Source organism: Vipera berus (genome assembly GCF_964194415.1).
Source record: "Vipera berus genome assembly, chromosome: 1".
Lineage (NCBI taxonomy): Eukaryota > Metazoa > Chordata > Lepidosauria > Squamata > Viperidae > Vipera > Vipera berus.
In genome coordinates, this window is record NC_138202.1 from 69,160,701 (window position 1) to 69,176,783 (window position 16,083).

General features: G+C 36.4%; 1 protein-coding gene across 1 annotated transcript in view; it reads right to left on the minus strand.

Moving 5' to 3' along the window:
• Positions 1-1,034: 1,034 nt before the first annotated feature.
• The window catches only part of LOC308666932 (cytosolic phospholipase A2 zeta-like), a gene marked incomplete at its 5' end in the record, with an annotated part of 29,019 nt that continues 13,970 nt past the window's right edge, over positions 1,035-16,083 (minus strand). The window contains 11 exons of the mRNA XM_081325951.1: positions 1,035-1,443; positions 2,938-3,124; positions 4,891-5,057; positions 7,078-7,272; positions 8,465-8,572; positions 9,968-10,105; positions 11,153-11,267; positions 12,382-12,604; positions 14,184-14,320; positions 15,390-15,531; positions 15,960-15,997. Of these exons, the coding sequence (XP_081182077.1) occupies positions 1,226-1,443; positions 2,938-3,124; positions 4,891-5,057; positions 7,078-7,272; positions 8,465-8,572; positions 9,968-10,105; positions 11,153-11,267; positions 12,382-12,604; positions 14,184-14,320; positions 15,390-15,531; positions 15,960-15,997 (1,668 nt within the window). The 3' untranslated portion in view covers positions 1,035-1,225. The remainder of the gene's footprint in view (positions 1,444-2,937; positions 3,125-4,890; positions 5,058-7,077; positions 7,273-8,464; positions 8,573-9,967; positions 10,106-11,152; positions 11,268-12,381; positions 12,605-14,183; positions 14,321-15,389; positions 15,532-15,959; positions 15,998-16,083) is intronic.

The window sequence follows — 16,083 nt, forward strand, 5'->3', positions numbered from 1 at the left end:
AGACCCCTCCAATAAGTCCCTAGTGATAACATTTACTTTACTTGTAAAAAGTTTGAGCATTTTTAGGAAGAAGTCAAATGAAGAGAGAAGGATGCTTTAAAGTGGATAAGTGAATGATTGAAACAAGCCTTTGCATGAAGTGTTTTATTGCTTGCTCTGTCACTCCTTATGCATTAGCATCCTATCTTACCAAGTTACACATTGACTACAAGAAATCAGTAATGGCACTACAAAGAAGACACTGACATATATAATATGGATTCGCTCTTCTATTGTGCGTTTGTGATTGAATATATTGATATTGGTTAATTACAGCAAAACTCAACAACTGTCTCGGTTAACAACAGAAATTGTGAGCTCAATTGTGGTCTTAAGTTGAGAGCTACCTGTATTCAATAAACCAGAGTTAAAAAGCACAGCTTCAGTATGACGTGTGGGCACTGGTAATAAAATCTCATAGCTTTGTAAAATTACATTATACACTTCTGTATCCTTCTGCTCTATTAGAGATTGAGTCTCACACCAGTCAGTGCCAGAACTCACCTCTCACTATTGTGCTTCAACCCATTCTCTCTGCTGCAGTCAGGAGGGTTCATGCAGATGGAAAACCTCCTTTTGCAAGCAATTGTTGCTCATGCAGCAAGAGCAATCCACAATGCTGATTAATTCAAATTGCCTACACAGCAGATTGAAATGAGAGGTCCTTGTGCTCTCTGATCTTGGTTGTTTTCCTGCAGACATTTCATTACCAAACTAGGTAACATCATCAGTGCTAGAACAAATGGCAGGCACATTCAGTTCCCAACTCCTTTACTTCGGCAATATAGCTGGGTAATACTGCACAATATAGGTGCCAAAATCAGAAACAACATGCCAAGGTGTATGTCACCATGGCAAACATTTGAGAAATACTGCTATCTTTTGCTCTCTGTTTTTCAGGAAGGAATTCTCTTTGACACAAAACTGAGGAGTCAGAACAGGATACTTACAAGAAAAGTAGACACAAATTAATACACATTTTAATATTGCGACTATTAAAATTGCACCTGCTCAGTCTTGCTTATACAGTTGACTTGCCTCTGCCATCAGTGCAAAAACTCCAAATTTTAAACTTTCTTAGAAAAGTATAAGCTCCATATGTCTTCTCAACTACTTAAGCATTTTGGTGCTTAATCATCCATCTTTTACCAACAAGTCTAATTATATGTGTTTGTATGTGTGTGTGTCATTTTCTCTTTTTCTTGAACTTCTTTCGCATCATGGCCATAGTGAGAGCTTTTAAAATCGTATCCTTGTTGTTGATAATATTGTAACAGTTTAATTGTAGCAATCTATCAAATTGTATTGGGTCATAGGTGAGGTTCGTGGAACTATAAGGACTATCTTCTGTATATATTTGAAAGTCACCAAAGGATTTTTCCTCTTCGGTCTCACGTTTTATTCCTTGAACAAGAGAAGAAAAAAAGTGAGCAGTTTGCCTAGATTTGCCACTGAATCATTACTTTGTTAACTCAGAAGCAAGTTGAAAAATAGCAATTAAGAAAGTTGCAAGATTCTAAAAGTATTTTAGAAAAAGGAATGCATAACACACATTTTCATACAGGGATGAACAGAGAGTCAAAAAAGATGGTTGACTGTACAATCAGAGTCGTATGCCTTTCTTTTAATTGCACCTTACATGTGGCATATATAACAAGGGACAAATCTTCAGTGTTACATTTGCCATTCCTGACTTTTTTTACCTCTCTCATGGAGGCCTTGCATATACACACTAACTTGTATAAACATATATATACTGCAGATACAGTACACCAATACCCCTTAAAATAACATAGAATTGGATTTGCACATTCTGTGAAAAAAGATAAAGAAAACCGGGGAGTATTCCTTATACTTTTCAAAACATGAAAACAACACAAAGTAATCTTGCATTTTTAGTTCCATCTTATTTTTATGTATAAAAATATTTTATGTATAAAGATATTAGAATTAATGAAAACTAATTTATAATGTAGTATGGCATTTTACTTAATACCTCTAATTAACCAATGTAATTTTAATACATCAATAACTTAGACCTTCCATGATTTTAGTAAACTGGAAATAATTGTGCCATTCATTGTAATTTTGTTCCTCCTATGGCCTATAAGACAACACAAGAGTATTAACACTTTTAAACTTGAGCTTTACTGAGAATACATGAGAATACTGTGTGTCATTGAATAAATCAACCAGTTCTTATTCAAGGAACAAATCACCAGGCTCAATTTATTATGCTTCTGATACACTATGCAAAGACGTAGCTCTCTGGAAAAACCTCTAATGGTGAGAAAGATGGAAGGAAACAGAAAAAGGCAATGATCAACAACAAGATAGATGGGTTCACTTGCAGTAGTAATGAGTGTACCATAAAGTTCAAGTTAGACCATCAGGGTGAATCTCTATCTATGTGGATGCTAGGAATCAAAAAGGGCTTGATAGCTCATAATCAATTTACAAGACCAGAATCATACAGAATTGTGCAAGCAATGGTTTCCCAGTGATACTCTATGGAAGTAAAATTTGGACTTTGAAAAAACAAGATAATTGACACTTTTGAACATTGGTGTTAGAAAACACACTTGAGAATGTCATAGATAGCCAAGAAAACAGAGCACAGAACAAATCTAGAGTTTTCACTCAAGACCCACGTGACCAGGCTAAAGCTATCATATTTTAAACACATTATTCAGAGTCCCAACTTTTCTAGAAAGGGGACAGCCAGTAGTAAATTGGATGGACTCAATTATAGCAGTGATGAGTGAGTGCACCATTGGAAGACCTGAACAGGCAGGTTGGGGACAGATCGTCCTATCAATTTGTGAAGCCACCACAATTTGATAGCAGTTTGATGGCACATAATCAATCACTCAATCAGTCAATCAAGACATTACTTACCTGGTGCTTTGTATTTTTTAAAAGTTTCGTTCACCAAGGGGAAATGAAGAATAATGGGGGCCCTGGGATCTGTAGCATTCAAAAACATGTAACACTCCTTTGGTTGCTTTTTATCACTATCAGTCACAGCAATGTGTGGGAAAGGAATGCCTCTTTCTTCACAATATCTCTGTGCTTGATGCAAGACCTGATATGAGATAAGGAAAAGTTCCAAATATATACTAAATTAAAAATCAGCTATGCTGACATTTTGAAAATGAACACAATTGACTTTTATCTTAGCAGGACAGTTTCCAATACAATAAACTCCCAGTTGGCGGAAGAAATAATACATTATGTTGAACCAATACTGTATTAACCAAGTATTTGTAACTGCCACGATTCTTTGAGAAAGTGAACTCAGGTAATGAGCATCAGCAGAAAGAGTTGCCGAAGAGACCATTTCCAGGGTAAGACTGAGAATGAACTGAGAACTATTCACAGAATGAAGCAGATACTACTTTAGTGTTCACTCAATATGTCACTGTAGCATAAGTAGTACAGTCTTGGTGTAGTACAGTCCCAAGCAGTGAATATCAGTTAATCTGTAACTTTTCATATGAGAGAAAATTGAGCACCATGGCTAATACCCTAAAAAAAGAAAGAAGGATTCAAAAATAACAGAAACAAATGTGGAGTTCTTTATTTAGGAAACAAACCAGTTGCAGGGAAGAAGTGGTCCTTAGTCAATAACTACTCATTTCAGCTACCATGCAACAGTGCTGAACAAGTGGTTCTTAACAACCAGCTATCACAGAGTCCACACAGCCAAGTGATTCCCATCTGTAACCTTCTTTGCCTAGACGCAGGGGTCTGCAACCTTGACAACTTTAAGACATGTGGACTTCAGCTCCCAGAATTGTCAAGACTGCAGATCCCTAGCCTACAGTGCTGGAATTATAATCTGTAAGCAGTGCAATCACATGACATTGCACTTGACATTGTTACTTAACAATGGCAATTGTGATCCCAATTGCCATCATTAACAGAGGACTACCTGCGTGATGAAGGATGTTAGGCATGGCAGTATGAAAAATAATGTGACATAGCAGATAGCACTGCAGGAGATGGGCGGTTCAAAAATGTGAAAAAATAAATATAAAGAAATAAATAAACCAAATACCACTCAGCAGTGTGATACAGTAGCAAAAAAAGGCAAATGCAATTTTGAACTGCATCAAAGCAAATACAGTTCCTAAATAACAAGTAATAATATTCCACTATGTTTCAGACTCCTGATTAATTCATCCAGCGTGCAAAACTTCAATAATAATGCAGAAAATCTGGAGAACTTAGGATAATCAAGGGTCTAAAAGCTTTGAAGGTTGTAGGAACTGAGAATGTTTAGCCTTGAGAAGACTGAAAGGAAATCTAATTTTAAAAGGATATTACACAGATTATCATACAGGAAGGCAGATTCTGACTGATTTTTAAAACAAAAGCAAGAAACCCTAACAGAAAGTGCATATCTGACAGTGGAATTAATTACCATGAAAGGTGTGGGTTCTCTCACCTATTCTTGCAATCAATAGAGTATTAGACTTGATGCTTAATTAACCCTTCCCAACTCTATAATTCTATTAAAGTTACCCCAAACTGGAACTATTGTAAGACCTAACTAGCCAAGCTAAAGCAACTTTAATAAAACTTTAAAAGAAGAAAGCCATAGCTCAGTGTATATCTGTTTTGTATATATAAAGTCTCAGGCACAATCCTTGGCATCACAAATTAATTAATAAATAATTACTATATTTGTCATTGCACTTGGGTTACTCGAGCATTGACCCAGAAATTATCAATGGTCCCGTAATAAAGCCTTGTCATAAACTAGAATTAAAGAGCAATATTCACATATGGTATAGCAGATTCAGAGGATTCTAAGCGGTTACTTTTAAGTTTATTTATAATGCTCACTTCAAAAGGAGCTTGCCAAGAGTAATTGAATGAGAAGATCACATCCACATCTCTCTCTGGCTGAAGCACCAATGGAAAGGGGGAATTGATAGCAAATCCTCCATCCACTAGATGCAGACTGCTTTCTTCAGGCGTCAGTTGATTGGGTACAGCATCCAGATGTGTCCCTGAAATATCCCAAAATCATTATTATTGAAACAGATTTGTCAAAGGATAACTGAAAAAGAAAATCAATATGCTGTGTGTTCATATGAAAAATGAAAACTGATTGGAAACAGTAAGAATTGTATTGCCCGGAAGTCAGGCTGCTCCTTGTTAGATTGGGTTTATTAGGATTCTCAACCAGTACTCAGGTGTTAATCACAGCTTTGCTGAGTTGCACTTTAGCTCAATCCTAAGGTATGGAACAGCTAATTAGTTCAACCCTAAGACATAAAGGTAAAGGTTTCATCTGCCCAGTTGTTTCCAACTCTAGTGGGCAGTACATCTCTCTGTTTCTTAACCAAGGGAACCAGTGCTTTCCAAAGACACTTCTGTGGTCATGTGGCTAGCATGACAATTCTATATGCCAAGGTGCACAGAATGCTGTTGCTTTCCCACCAAAATCTTATTTATTTATCTACTCACATTTGCATGCTTTTGAACTGGTGGGTTGGCAAGAGGCATGGTTCAGTTAATTAGCTCAACCCTTAGGCATGGTTCAAACAGATTAGAATCTTTAATCTAGAATCAATCAATTTATTATTACAGCCAAAGGCCAACACATAAATTAAACATTCAAATAAAACTAAACAGAACCAAACACAAGAAGACATAGCAATATATTACAATTAATGATGTAATCAATGGGTGACCAAGGTCTACTTAGTTTTACCTAGCTACCTTCAGAGACTAAGTCATACTGACCTGACAATAAAAATACATTGAGTATAGTCTAATGCTGGATAAAAACATGTAATAAAATTAATTATAAAAGATTGTTGTTGTTAGCTGTGAAGTCGTGTCCGACCCATCGCGATCCCATGGACAATGTTCCTCAAGGCCTTCCTGTCCTCTACCATCTTCTGGAGTCCATTTAAGCTCATGCCTACTGCTTCAGTGACTCCATCCAGCCACCTCATTCTCTGTCGTCCCCTTCTTCTATTGCCCTCAATCTTTCCCAGCATTAGGCTCTTCTCCAGTGAGTCCTTCCTTCTCATTAGGTGGCCAAAGTATTTGAGTTTCAACTTCAGGATCTGGCCTTCTAAAGAGCAGTCAGGGTTGATCTCCTCTAGGACTGACCGATTTGATCTCCTTGCAGTCCAAAGGACTCGCAGGAGTCTTCTCCAGCACCACAGTTCAAAGGCTTCAATTCTTTGGTGCTCAGCCTTTCTTATGGTCCAACTTTCTCTGCCATACATTGCAACTGGGAAGACCATAGCCTTGACTATACGCACTTTTCTTGACAGGGTGATGTCTCTGCTTTTTAGTGTGCTGTCTAGATTTGCCATTGCTTTCCAGGAGCAAGCGTCTTTTAATTTCTTGGCTGCAGTCTCTGTCTGCGGTAATCTTGGAGCCCAGGAAAATAAAATCTGTCACTACCTCCATTTCTTCCCCATCTGTTTGCCAGGAATCGAGAGGGCCGGATGCCATGATCTTGGTTTTCTTAATGTTGAGTTTCAACCCAACTTTTGCACTCTCCTCCTTCACCCGCAACAAGAGGCTCTTTAGTTCTTCTTCACTATCTGCCATTAGAGTGGTATCATCTGCTTATCTTAGGTTGTTGATATTTCTCCCAGCAATCTTAATTCCAACTTTTGATTCATCTAGCCCTGGCTTTTTCATGATGTGCTCTGCATATAAGTTAAATAGGCAGGGCGACAGTATACAGCCTTGCCAGACTCCTTTCCCAATTTTGAACCAATCAGTGGTTCCGTGTCCAGTTCTCACTGTTGCTTCTTGACCCGCATATAGGTTTCTCAAGAGAGAAATAAGATGGTCTGGTACTCCCATCTCTTTAAGAACCTGCCATAGTTTGTTGTGATCCACACAATCAAAGGCTTTAGCATAGTCAATGAAGCATAAGTAGATGTTTTTCTGGAACTTGTCCTTATAAAGCAGCATAAACCTGGGTAGCATCTATTTCATATTTGAAATTCTGTGACCCAAAAATCAGGTTACAGCAAAAAGTTATATGCACAGCATTACCTTTCCATGCTACAAATTCTTGATCATTCACATAGTTTCGATGAAGACGCAGTCCATGAAGAAAGTTAAAATTTTCCCCTGTGGTGATTCGTGATTTAACTAAATTGCTAAATAAATGTGTAAAGACTCCTCCTGGCATGATACCTTGAGATTGTTTCAGTGAAGGGTCAAGAGACTGAGAACCCAACAGTTCATCTGCAAAATGAAGACAAAAGGTTGCATAGTTGAAGTCACCTCTGTTACATTATTCCATTACACACAGCCAATTTCATCACTTGTGAGTAGAATAAACTACATTAGCTTGAAACTGTGCTAGCCGCGCAGATATGCCAACTTAAACTCATGGAACCAAAGTTAATGAAAAAGAGATACTAAGAAGCTATATTTGAAATTTATATGTTTTCAAGAAAACCTGGTTCTTTCTTCAAGAATCTCAGAAAAAAACTTCAGTTAAAATTTTTCAGTAAGTATACACAAGGCTGGAAACCTACACAAATTTAAATGACAGATTTTTTTTTAATTTTGAATGAACATTTAAAAATGTAACAGTAGGAAAAAAATATTCCAAGCAATCTCCTTTCTGCATTCATGCACTTTTTATGGAAATCATGTTTTAGTTGTAAAGAAATAGTTTCTACTACCATTTTTCTTACCAAAGACAATCTGGAAAGATGGAATAGCTACACAATGCATTTTGCAGGAAGTACTAGAAGGTAACCATCTTAAAGTAACCTTCAAGGTTCTCTCCATCTCATTAATTACCACACTTCACATCCAAATTATATGTGAAATGTTTAATATATGTATGTCATTGTATCAGTCTCATATTGATCATACTCTAGTTCAAAAATGGTAGTGCCCTCAAAATAAGATCATGTATGTTTATAGCAGGCAGACAAACTATAATTATTTTTGGTTTCAAAATCACAGAATCACATTGACCTGTTAGAAAATGTGCACCCCTTAGATTAAACAAGTTAAATGGCAGTAAATATTGGATTATTTCTGGAATGGAAAATATTGGCTTTATGCAAGCAGTTTCTATAAATGCTTTTTTAAATATTCCAATATTGTAATGCATTTTGTAATGCATACTCTTAGTTCTAATGTTATTTAGAATTGTTCTAGAGATCCATTTTCCAGTATATATTGAATAAAGGACTTTTATCCTGAGCAACTTTTGACCGTGGTAGGAACAAACCCCAAATGTTTACAGGAACAGCTTCCATTGTATATTATATAAACACAGGAAAGGAGCTTGTAACAGTAAATAATAATTGCAACAGGCAGTATCTTTTTGGTCAGTAAAAAAAGAGAAATCCTAATTAGGAAAATGCTTCACAGACATATTTTTTTTAAAAAAAATGCTGAAAATAATATCCTTTACCTACAATTCTGATGGCATCTTTCACAGATTCTGTGAATTTCAGCTGAGAAATCTCTGCATCTTCCCACATGTCATCTATATTGCCTGCAAAGGCGCTGGCCCAAATTCCTGCAATAGAAGTGAAGAGATTTTTCAGATCATTAGAAAGTACAACTACATTCTGAGGATTCAGCTGAGCATCATTTATGGATCCCTATTATTACTAGTTTATGCATTTTCCCATCCCTGCACACTACTGTGAAGTCAAGAGGCAGCAAAGATTGATTCACAGTAATGATACCAAGATCCAACTACTATATAGGTAGTCCTCAACTTATAGCCATTCATTTAGTGACTGTTCAGAGTTACAATGGCACTGAAAAATTGACTTATGACCATTTTTCACACTTATTACCATTAGAGCATCCCCATGGTTACACGATCAAAGTTTGCATGCTTGGCAACTGATTCATATCTATGATGGTTGCAGTGTCCTGGGATCATGTGATCATGTTTTGCGACCTTCTGACAAAGTCAGTAGTCAAACTTTAAGGCACAGGATGAAGCAAATTAAGAAGATTTGCTTTGATTCATTAATATCTGGTGTGAGTTTTCTTATTGTGGAATATGTAGGGCTTACACCTCTTGACATTTGAGTACAGATCACAGGATCAAAAATGGTAATACGGGCAAAACAGTTATAGCCATGCCATACAACACTCTTCAAAATATAAACATTATCAGATAACTGAATCGAATCAGTTATCCAATTGCCAAGCATTCAAACTCACAATGAAAAGCAAAACAAGCATTATTTGAAACAAAGAAGTGGATCAGGTATATCTTGATTGCACAATTTCACTGCACTTAATAACTGTGTATTGGAATAACACTTTGCATCAGAGGCTTACCTATAAAGTAATAAATTTGTGATAATTATAGACTAGCAATTGAGTGATGACTGGACATTTTTTTAACCCACCTGTTGGATATGGTGATCATAGCATGCACTCTGGATTTCTAAATCAGCAGTGATGAAGACCAGTGCTGGTAAGTTTGATTTAAGAGAATAGTTGGGAGCTAAGGAATGCAGAATTTGTGTCCTTTTGTATAGGTCTTTATCCAAAAATCACTTCATTTATTTCTTTTATTGATTAAATTAATTTATACAGCTGCCCAACTTACACATAGGTGATTCCAGGCAACTTACAAAATTTTAAAAATCCACCATCTAATAAGAACCCATTAAAAAGCCCTCCATGGCAGCAACCACGCCAGCAAATCAGCCACTTGATTGGATTCACCTCCATCTGTCCCCATTTATAAGATGTCTAGCCCATTTTTATTAATAAAAAACCTCAAAGTACAGAAACAGCACTTTAAAACACTTTACAATAAATTTAAACAAGTTACAATACATATAATCCCTATAAACAAAATGTTACATAGGTAACATTTTTTTCAGTTAGTTAGTAAAAAAAAAATAATAACCACCTCATCACCAGCTTAAACATCTGATCTTACCTTGGAGGAAACAGATTCTGGGCTCTTCATGTTTCTCAAGCAACAGTCCCATGAAATATTTACTGCCATAGTCTTCCATGTGTATAAAAGCCCCATATTTATGAATACCAAATTCATAGGGTGTATATTCAACCCATTCTAAAGAAAGGAATGAAAGAACATTAGTTCTTAAAATTCTTAGTCACACTCCTATTTTCTTCTCCGGGACCATATATACCTCTCTAGAAAGAGTACAGAGAAAAGCAACAAAAATGATTAGAGGTCTGGAGGATAAAACATTAAGGAACGGCTGCTGGAATTGGGTATGTCTAGTTTAATGAAGAAAAGGACTAGGAGTGACATGATAGCAGTGTTCCAATATCTCAGGGGCTGCCACAAAGAAGAGGGAGTCAAGCTATTCTCCAAAGCGCACAAAGGCAGGACAAGAAGCAACGGATGGAAACTAGTCAAGGAGAGAAGAAACCTAGAACTAAGGAGAAACTTCCTGACAGAACAATTAACCAGTGGGACAACCTGCCTCCAAAAGCTGTGAATGCTCCAATACTGGAAGTTTTTAAGAAGAGACTGGACAGCCATTTGTCTGAAATGGTATAGGGTTTCCTGCCTGAGCAGGGGGTTGAACTAGATGACCTCCAAGGTCCCTTCCAACATCATCATCATCATCATCATCATCATCATTATTATTACAAGCCGGCCTGGTCTGATGGGTTTGGGGTATTTTAATATTAACTGTATTAATTTTTATTGGAATTGGGCTGTATTATTTAATTCTTTTTTAACTTTTGTACATTGTATTTTTATTGTATTTGCCCTGTACACCGCCCTGAGTCCTTCAGGAGAAGGGCAGTATAGAAATTAAATTATTATTATTATTTATTATTATCATCATCATCATTATCATCATTAATTATTATTATTATTATTATTATTATTATTATTATTATTATTATTATTATTATTATTATTATTATTATTATTATTATTCCCACCTTTTGTTCAGGAGCTCAGCTTGATGTACTCCCGCCTCCCATTTTCCCCAAAGCAAAAACTTAGAGAATATCTTTTTGCCTCTGACTTCATTTCCACCTTTGCTTTTTCCAGATGGAGAAAAATCACCTTTGTGTGGTTTCAGACTACTTTTGATTTTCGCTACCTTGCAATCCAGTTTCAATCCAATCCTCTGACCTGTAAATTCGCTGGTTTTAATATTCATCCTCACATTTTGAGCTGCATAAATAGGATAGGGGTTTTGTCCCTTTATGACTGCTTTCTGTTGGTCAGATAGCTTTGTTGGGTCCATCTGGGTAGAAACAAAGTAAAACATCACAGTCGGTTGAAGTGAAATTCTTAACAGCGTTATACTCTGCTATACCTTCCTCAATCTTGCTGCCTTCTGATAATTATAGAAGTTTCAGTTCAACACATTAGGGTAGTGTTTCTCAACATTGGCAAGTTTAAATTGAGTGGACTTCAATTTCCAGAATTCCCCAGCCAGCATGCCAGCTGGATAATTCTGGGAATTGAAGTCCTCATCTGAAAGTTGCCATAGTTGAGAAATACTGCATTCGGGGATGCTAAGAATGAATAATACTGTAGCACCTGGCTAGAAATGAATAAGTAAGTACCCATTAAACAAACCCTAATTTTTGTTAAATATTAAGAATCATGTTACCATACTAAAAATTAATCCATAGTTCTGCCCATTTAAATTGCCTAGATTTACATCTCCTTCACCTTTAACAGCAATTCCCACTAGTATCTAAGACATATCATTCCTATAGAAAATAAATACTGTTCATATTTTGGTCATTTAGTTTATTGGATAGCTAATGTGTTCTCAGCCATCATAACCTTCAAACACTACATAATTAGTCCATCAATCCCCTACAGGATTAATACTATAAAATTAAACATTCAACCCCATCCTATTAAGCAATACACAATGACATACTTTCATTTGTTTTCTCTGCAACTTGGGACATATTCAAAAAGTATTATTCAATCAAGAAATTATAACCACTATATTTATTCTATTTATAATAATACTTCAGTATTTTTTTAATCTATAGTGCCTTTGAGCCATTAGTGACATCTGCCAGCTACTTGGACTAGTTCAGGCAGTTTCTTGGCAATATTTTCAGAAGTGGTTTGCCATTACCTCTGAGAGAGAAAGAGAGAGAGAGACTCAAAATCACCCAGGTGGCTTTGTGCCTAAGGCAGGAGTAGAATTCACATCTCCTTGTTTTACCCTGCTATTCTTAATCACTACACCACTATCACCACTACCTCTCTTAGTATAAAACATTTTAGTTATTACTGCAGTATTGCATTTATTTCTAGTCTTAAAGTTAGAAACAAGCTACCTCCTAATATTGTAACTCTTCTTTCACAAATTTTAGGGTTCAAATTTTTACCTTGTTGTTTAGGATGTACTCTATGATAAGGCCCCATAAATCCACAAGGGTGGCTTTCCTTCCTATTTTCTCCAAGGCAATTAACTCCTGAAAATAGTATGCTAGTTGTTCAGCAGAAAATGCCCCAACTTTTCCACTTGTTACAATTTTCTGAGCATTGTCAATTGTATTCTGGAGATTTCTTTGGGACCAGTAAGTGTCTTTGTAGAGCATGGACATACACCTACCAAAATCATAATTTTGAATATCAGTAAAAAAAAATACGACATGGAATATCTACAAATAATTCCAATATTTAATAGGCAGTAAGTGAATTGCCTGGCATAGTTTCTCTTGCACAACATATTCCATTATGACTGGAATAAGGTCAAATACTGCACCTCTGATTTTAGTGCTATACTGCAAGAAAGAGAAATATGTTAGGAAAAGAATTGGGTTAGGATAAATTCTAAGCTCATTTAAGCCATTGTAATAGTAAGGAGTGTGGTTTAAGCCTATTATGATAAAAAGTTTTTTCCAATGAAACATTCTCACTAAAATCTAGAGAAGAACAAAATAATTGTTTTCTCTGTAGAGTTTATATTTTAAACTCTTTCTTCCAGTACTAAACAAACCACATGAAATTACCAAATACAGTTCCTCTATTGTAGAATGCCAACTTCATGATCAGTTGGACTATTTATTATGGCTCCTCTGTCACATACCTCAAAAATAAAAGCAGATTTAGGGATTGTGCTTGCTGGGAATTGTAGAAGTTGAAATTCATACATCTTAAACTTGTCAAAGTTGGGAAACACTGCCTAAATCTCACAGTTTAAAGAGGCCTCCCAGAATTGCAGTCCCCCCCCATTTATTACAATTTTATTGTAATTCCATATAAAAATCTTCATAGTTTAAGCCTATCCACATGGCTCACTTGACAAAACAAAAGAATAACAAAGTTGGAAGGGACCTTGGAAGTCTTCTAGTCCATCCTCCTGTTCCGGCAGGAATCACTATAACATTTCAGATAAATGTTTGTCTACTCTCTTCTTAAAAACCTCCAGTGTTGGAGCACCCACAATTTCTGGAGGCACGTTGTTCCACTGATTAATTGTTCTGTCTGTCAGGAAATTTCTCCTTAAGTTCTATGTTGATTCTGTCCTTGATTAGTTTCCATCCATTGCTTCTTGTCTTGCCTTCTAGTGCTTTGGAAAATAGGTTGACCCCCTCTTTTTTGTGGCAGCCCCTTAGATATTGGAACACTGCTGTCATGTCACCCCTGGTCCTTTGCTTCACTGGACTAGCCATGCTTAATTCCTGCAACCGTTCTTCATAGGTTTTAGCCTCTAGTCCCCTGATCGTCTTTGTTGTTCTTCTCTGCCCTCTTTTTAGAGTTTCAACATCTTTTTTCATATCGTGGCAACCAAAACTGGATGCAATATTCCAAGCACAGACTTACCAAGGCCTTATAAAGTGATTAAGAGAGGATTTGTTTCTGCATGCAGTTATAACCTCCATTCAAAGAAGGCCCATCCTCGTTCTGTTTTGGTGTTGTACATCTCAGCAGCATTCTTGCCAAGTTCAACCTTATTCTGTTCACACTTGCCAGATACAGTCTTTACATTTTCCAATAGCTTAAGTGCTACACCATGTCTAACAGGCTATGTCATAACAGTTAAGCCAATTACTAAGTGACAAGAATCAAGGTCATCTCTTCTTATTGTAACCATGAAGGTGTCAACATCAAACTATGATAGCAAATCTTATCTAAACAGACATTTAACCCAGGTTGGAAGGGACAGAGATTTTGGGTTACATACCACGTAGACCCCGAAATGCCACTAAAATAAGTGAGGATATCTAAGAGGCCCAGCTGTTGTAGACCAGACAGGCTGCCAAAACAACTGGTCATTGCTCTCATCCCTCCTCCAGAAGCTACTACAGCCACTATAGGAACCTAGAAAAATGAAGAGATGTTCTTAAGACAGGGAGAAGTGGTCCTTTGTCTCTCTCTTTTTTCTTTAGATGATACATTTACAGGTAGTCTTTGATTTACAACCATTTGTTTAACAATCATTCAAAGTTACGACAGTGCTGAAAAAAGAGACTTATGCCTGGTTCTTGCAGTCTGCCTACTGTTGTAACATCGTCTTGATGACATGAGCAAACTTTGAGCACTTGGCAACTAATATGTATTAATGGATATGAGATAGGCATAAATAAATAAATGACAGTTGCAGTGTCTCGGGATTATGTGATTGCCATTTGTGACCCTACCAGGAGACTACTGAGAAGCAAATCACATGGGTATTGTGCATCAAGCAATGAGGGAAACCCCTATGTGATTTGATTAACAATCATGGCAAAAAAGTCATAAAATCAGATGTGACTCACTTAATTACCTTATGGCTTAGCAATGGAAGTACCAGTCCCCATTGTGATAAGTCAAGGAGTACCTGGATGTATCTTTTCTAATGTTATCTTACGGGGGGGGGGGGGAACCAAAAAAAATAAAATGGGAACAAGAAGAAAGCATTTGTTCCACAGCATTTTCTTCCTTAAAAATAAATTTTGCATTGTTAAAATAACTGTGAATTTAGCTAGGATTTCTTGGGCTCAGCTAATTTTACTAGTCAAGGAGGGATTCAGTTTCTCTTTGTGCTCCCATTGCTCCCAATGCTGCCTGAGAAATCCTGGGTTTTGTATCAACACACTTTAAAGTTGCCAAATTTAACAAAACATTGCCTGAGGATGTCAATTCCAGCTAATCAAGGAAAAAGATCAGGCTTGTGTTTTTTTTCAAAATTGAACATGTTCTCCGTTCCTCAAGTTAAAACTTTGAGAGGATAAAAAGAAAGCTTTGTTGACCCCTGAACAAGAACTGCATCATAGAGAATAAAACTAAATAATGATGATGATGCTAATGATGATGATGTTGGAAGGGAACTTAGAGCTCATATACCAGTAGTCCAACCCCCTGCTCAGGCAGGAAACCCTATACCATTTCAGACAAATGGGTTTTGTACCTCTTCTTTCCAGGGTGGCACCTTCAGTTTTAATACCTTCTTTAAAGCACGAGAAACAATAGTCTTTCTCCTTGCCAAAAATTCTTGCTCTCCCTTAGAAAGTTTAAAGCCAATACGTACATCCATATCAATAGGATGGTTCCTAGAAAGGAGGGGGGAAAAGAATTAAAATATCCAGATTTTACCCTTCCATTTAATTGACTTTAGTGTGTAGTGAAAAATCAACTGCACATCATTATTCTTTGTTTTAACCAGCAGGCGCATATTTTTTCCTTAAATCCATAATATTGAAAGTCATCTTATTCCATTATATATTCCATTATAATGTAAATTAAGGTAATATAAAATCTCCTTCAGGTCAAACTCACTCCTGGTGTCTTCATGAATACACCCATGTGGCTTTCTTGGAAATGTTTTACCACATCCTTCTTCTGGAATATTTTTTTTCAATTTCCCGCTCTAACTTACAACCCTGGTATCCCTTTCTTCAACACAGATATTTTAATTGGTACTTGATCTTATGTATAATAGTGAATCTTGATTTTCAGAAATATTGTCTGTTGTACACACCTTTCTTCAGCTTTCACAGTCAGATCCAAAACGTGACCCTGGAAGAAGTAGAATCCTACTAAATTTACTAATGCAAAATATAATGTTTAACTTTATTTTGGTATTAAGAAAACTCCCTTGCTCT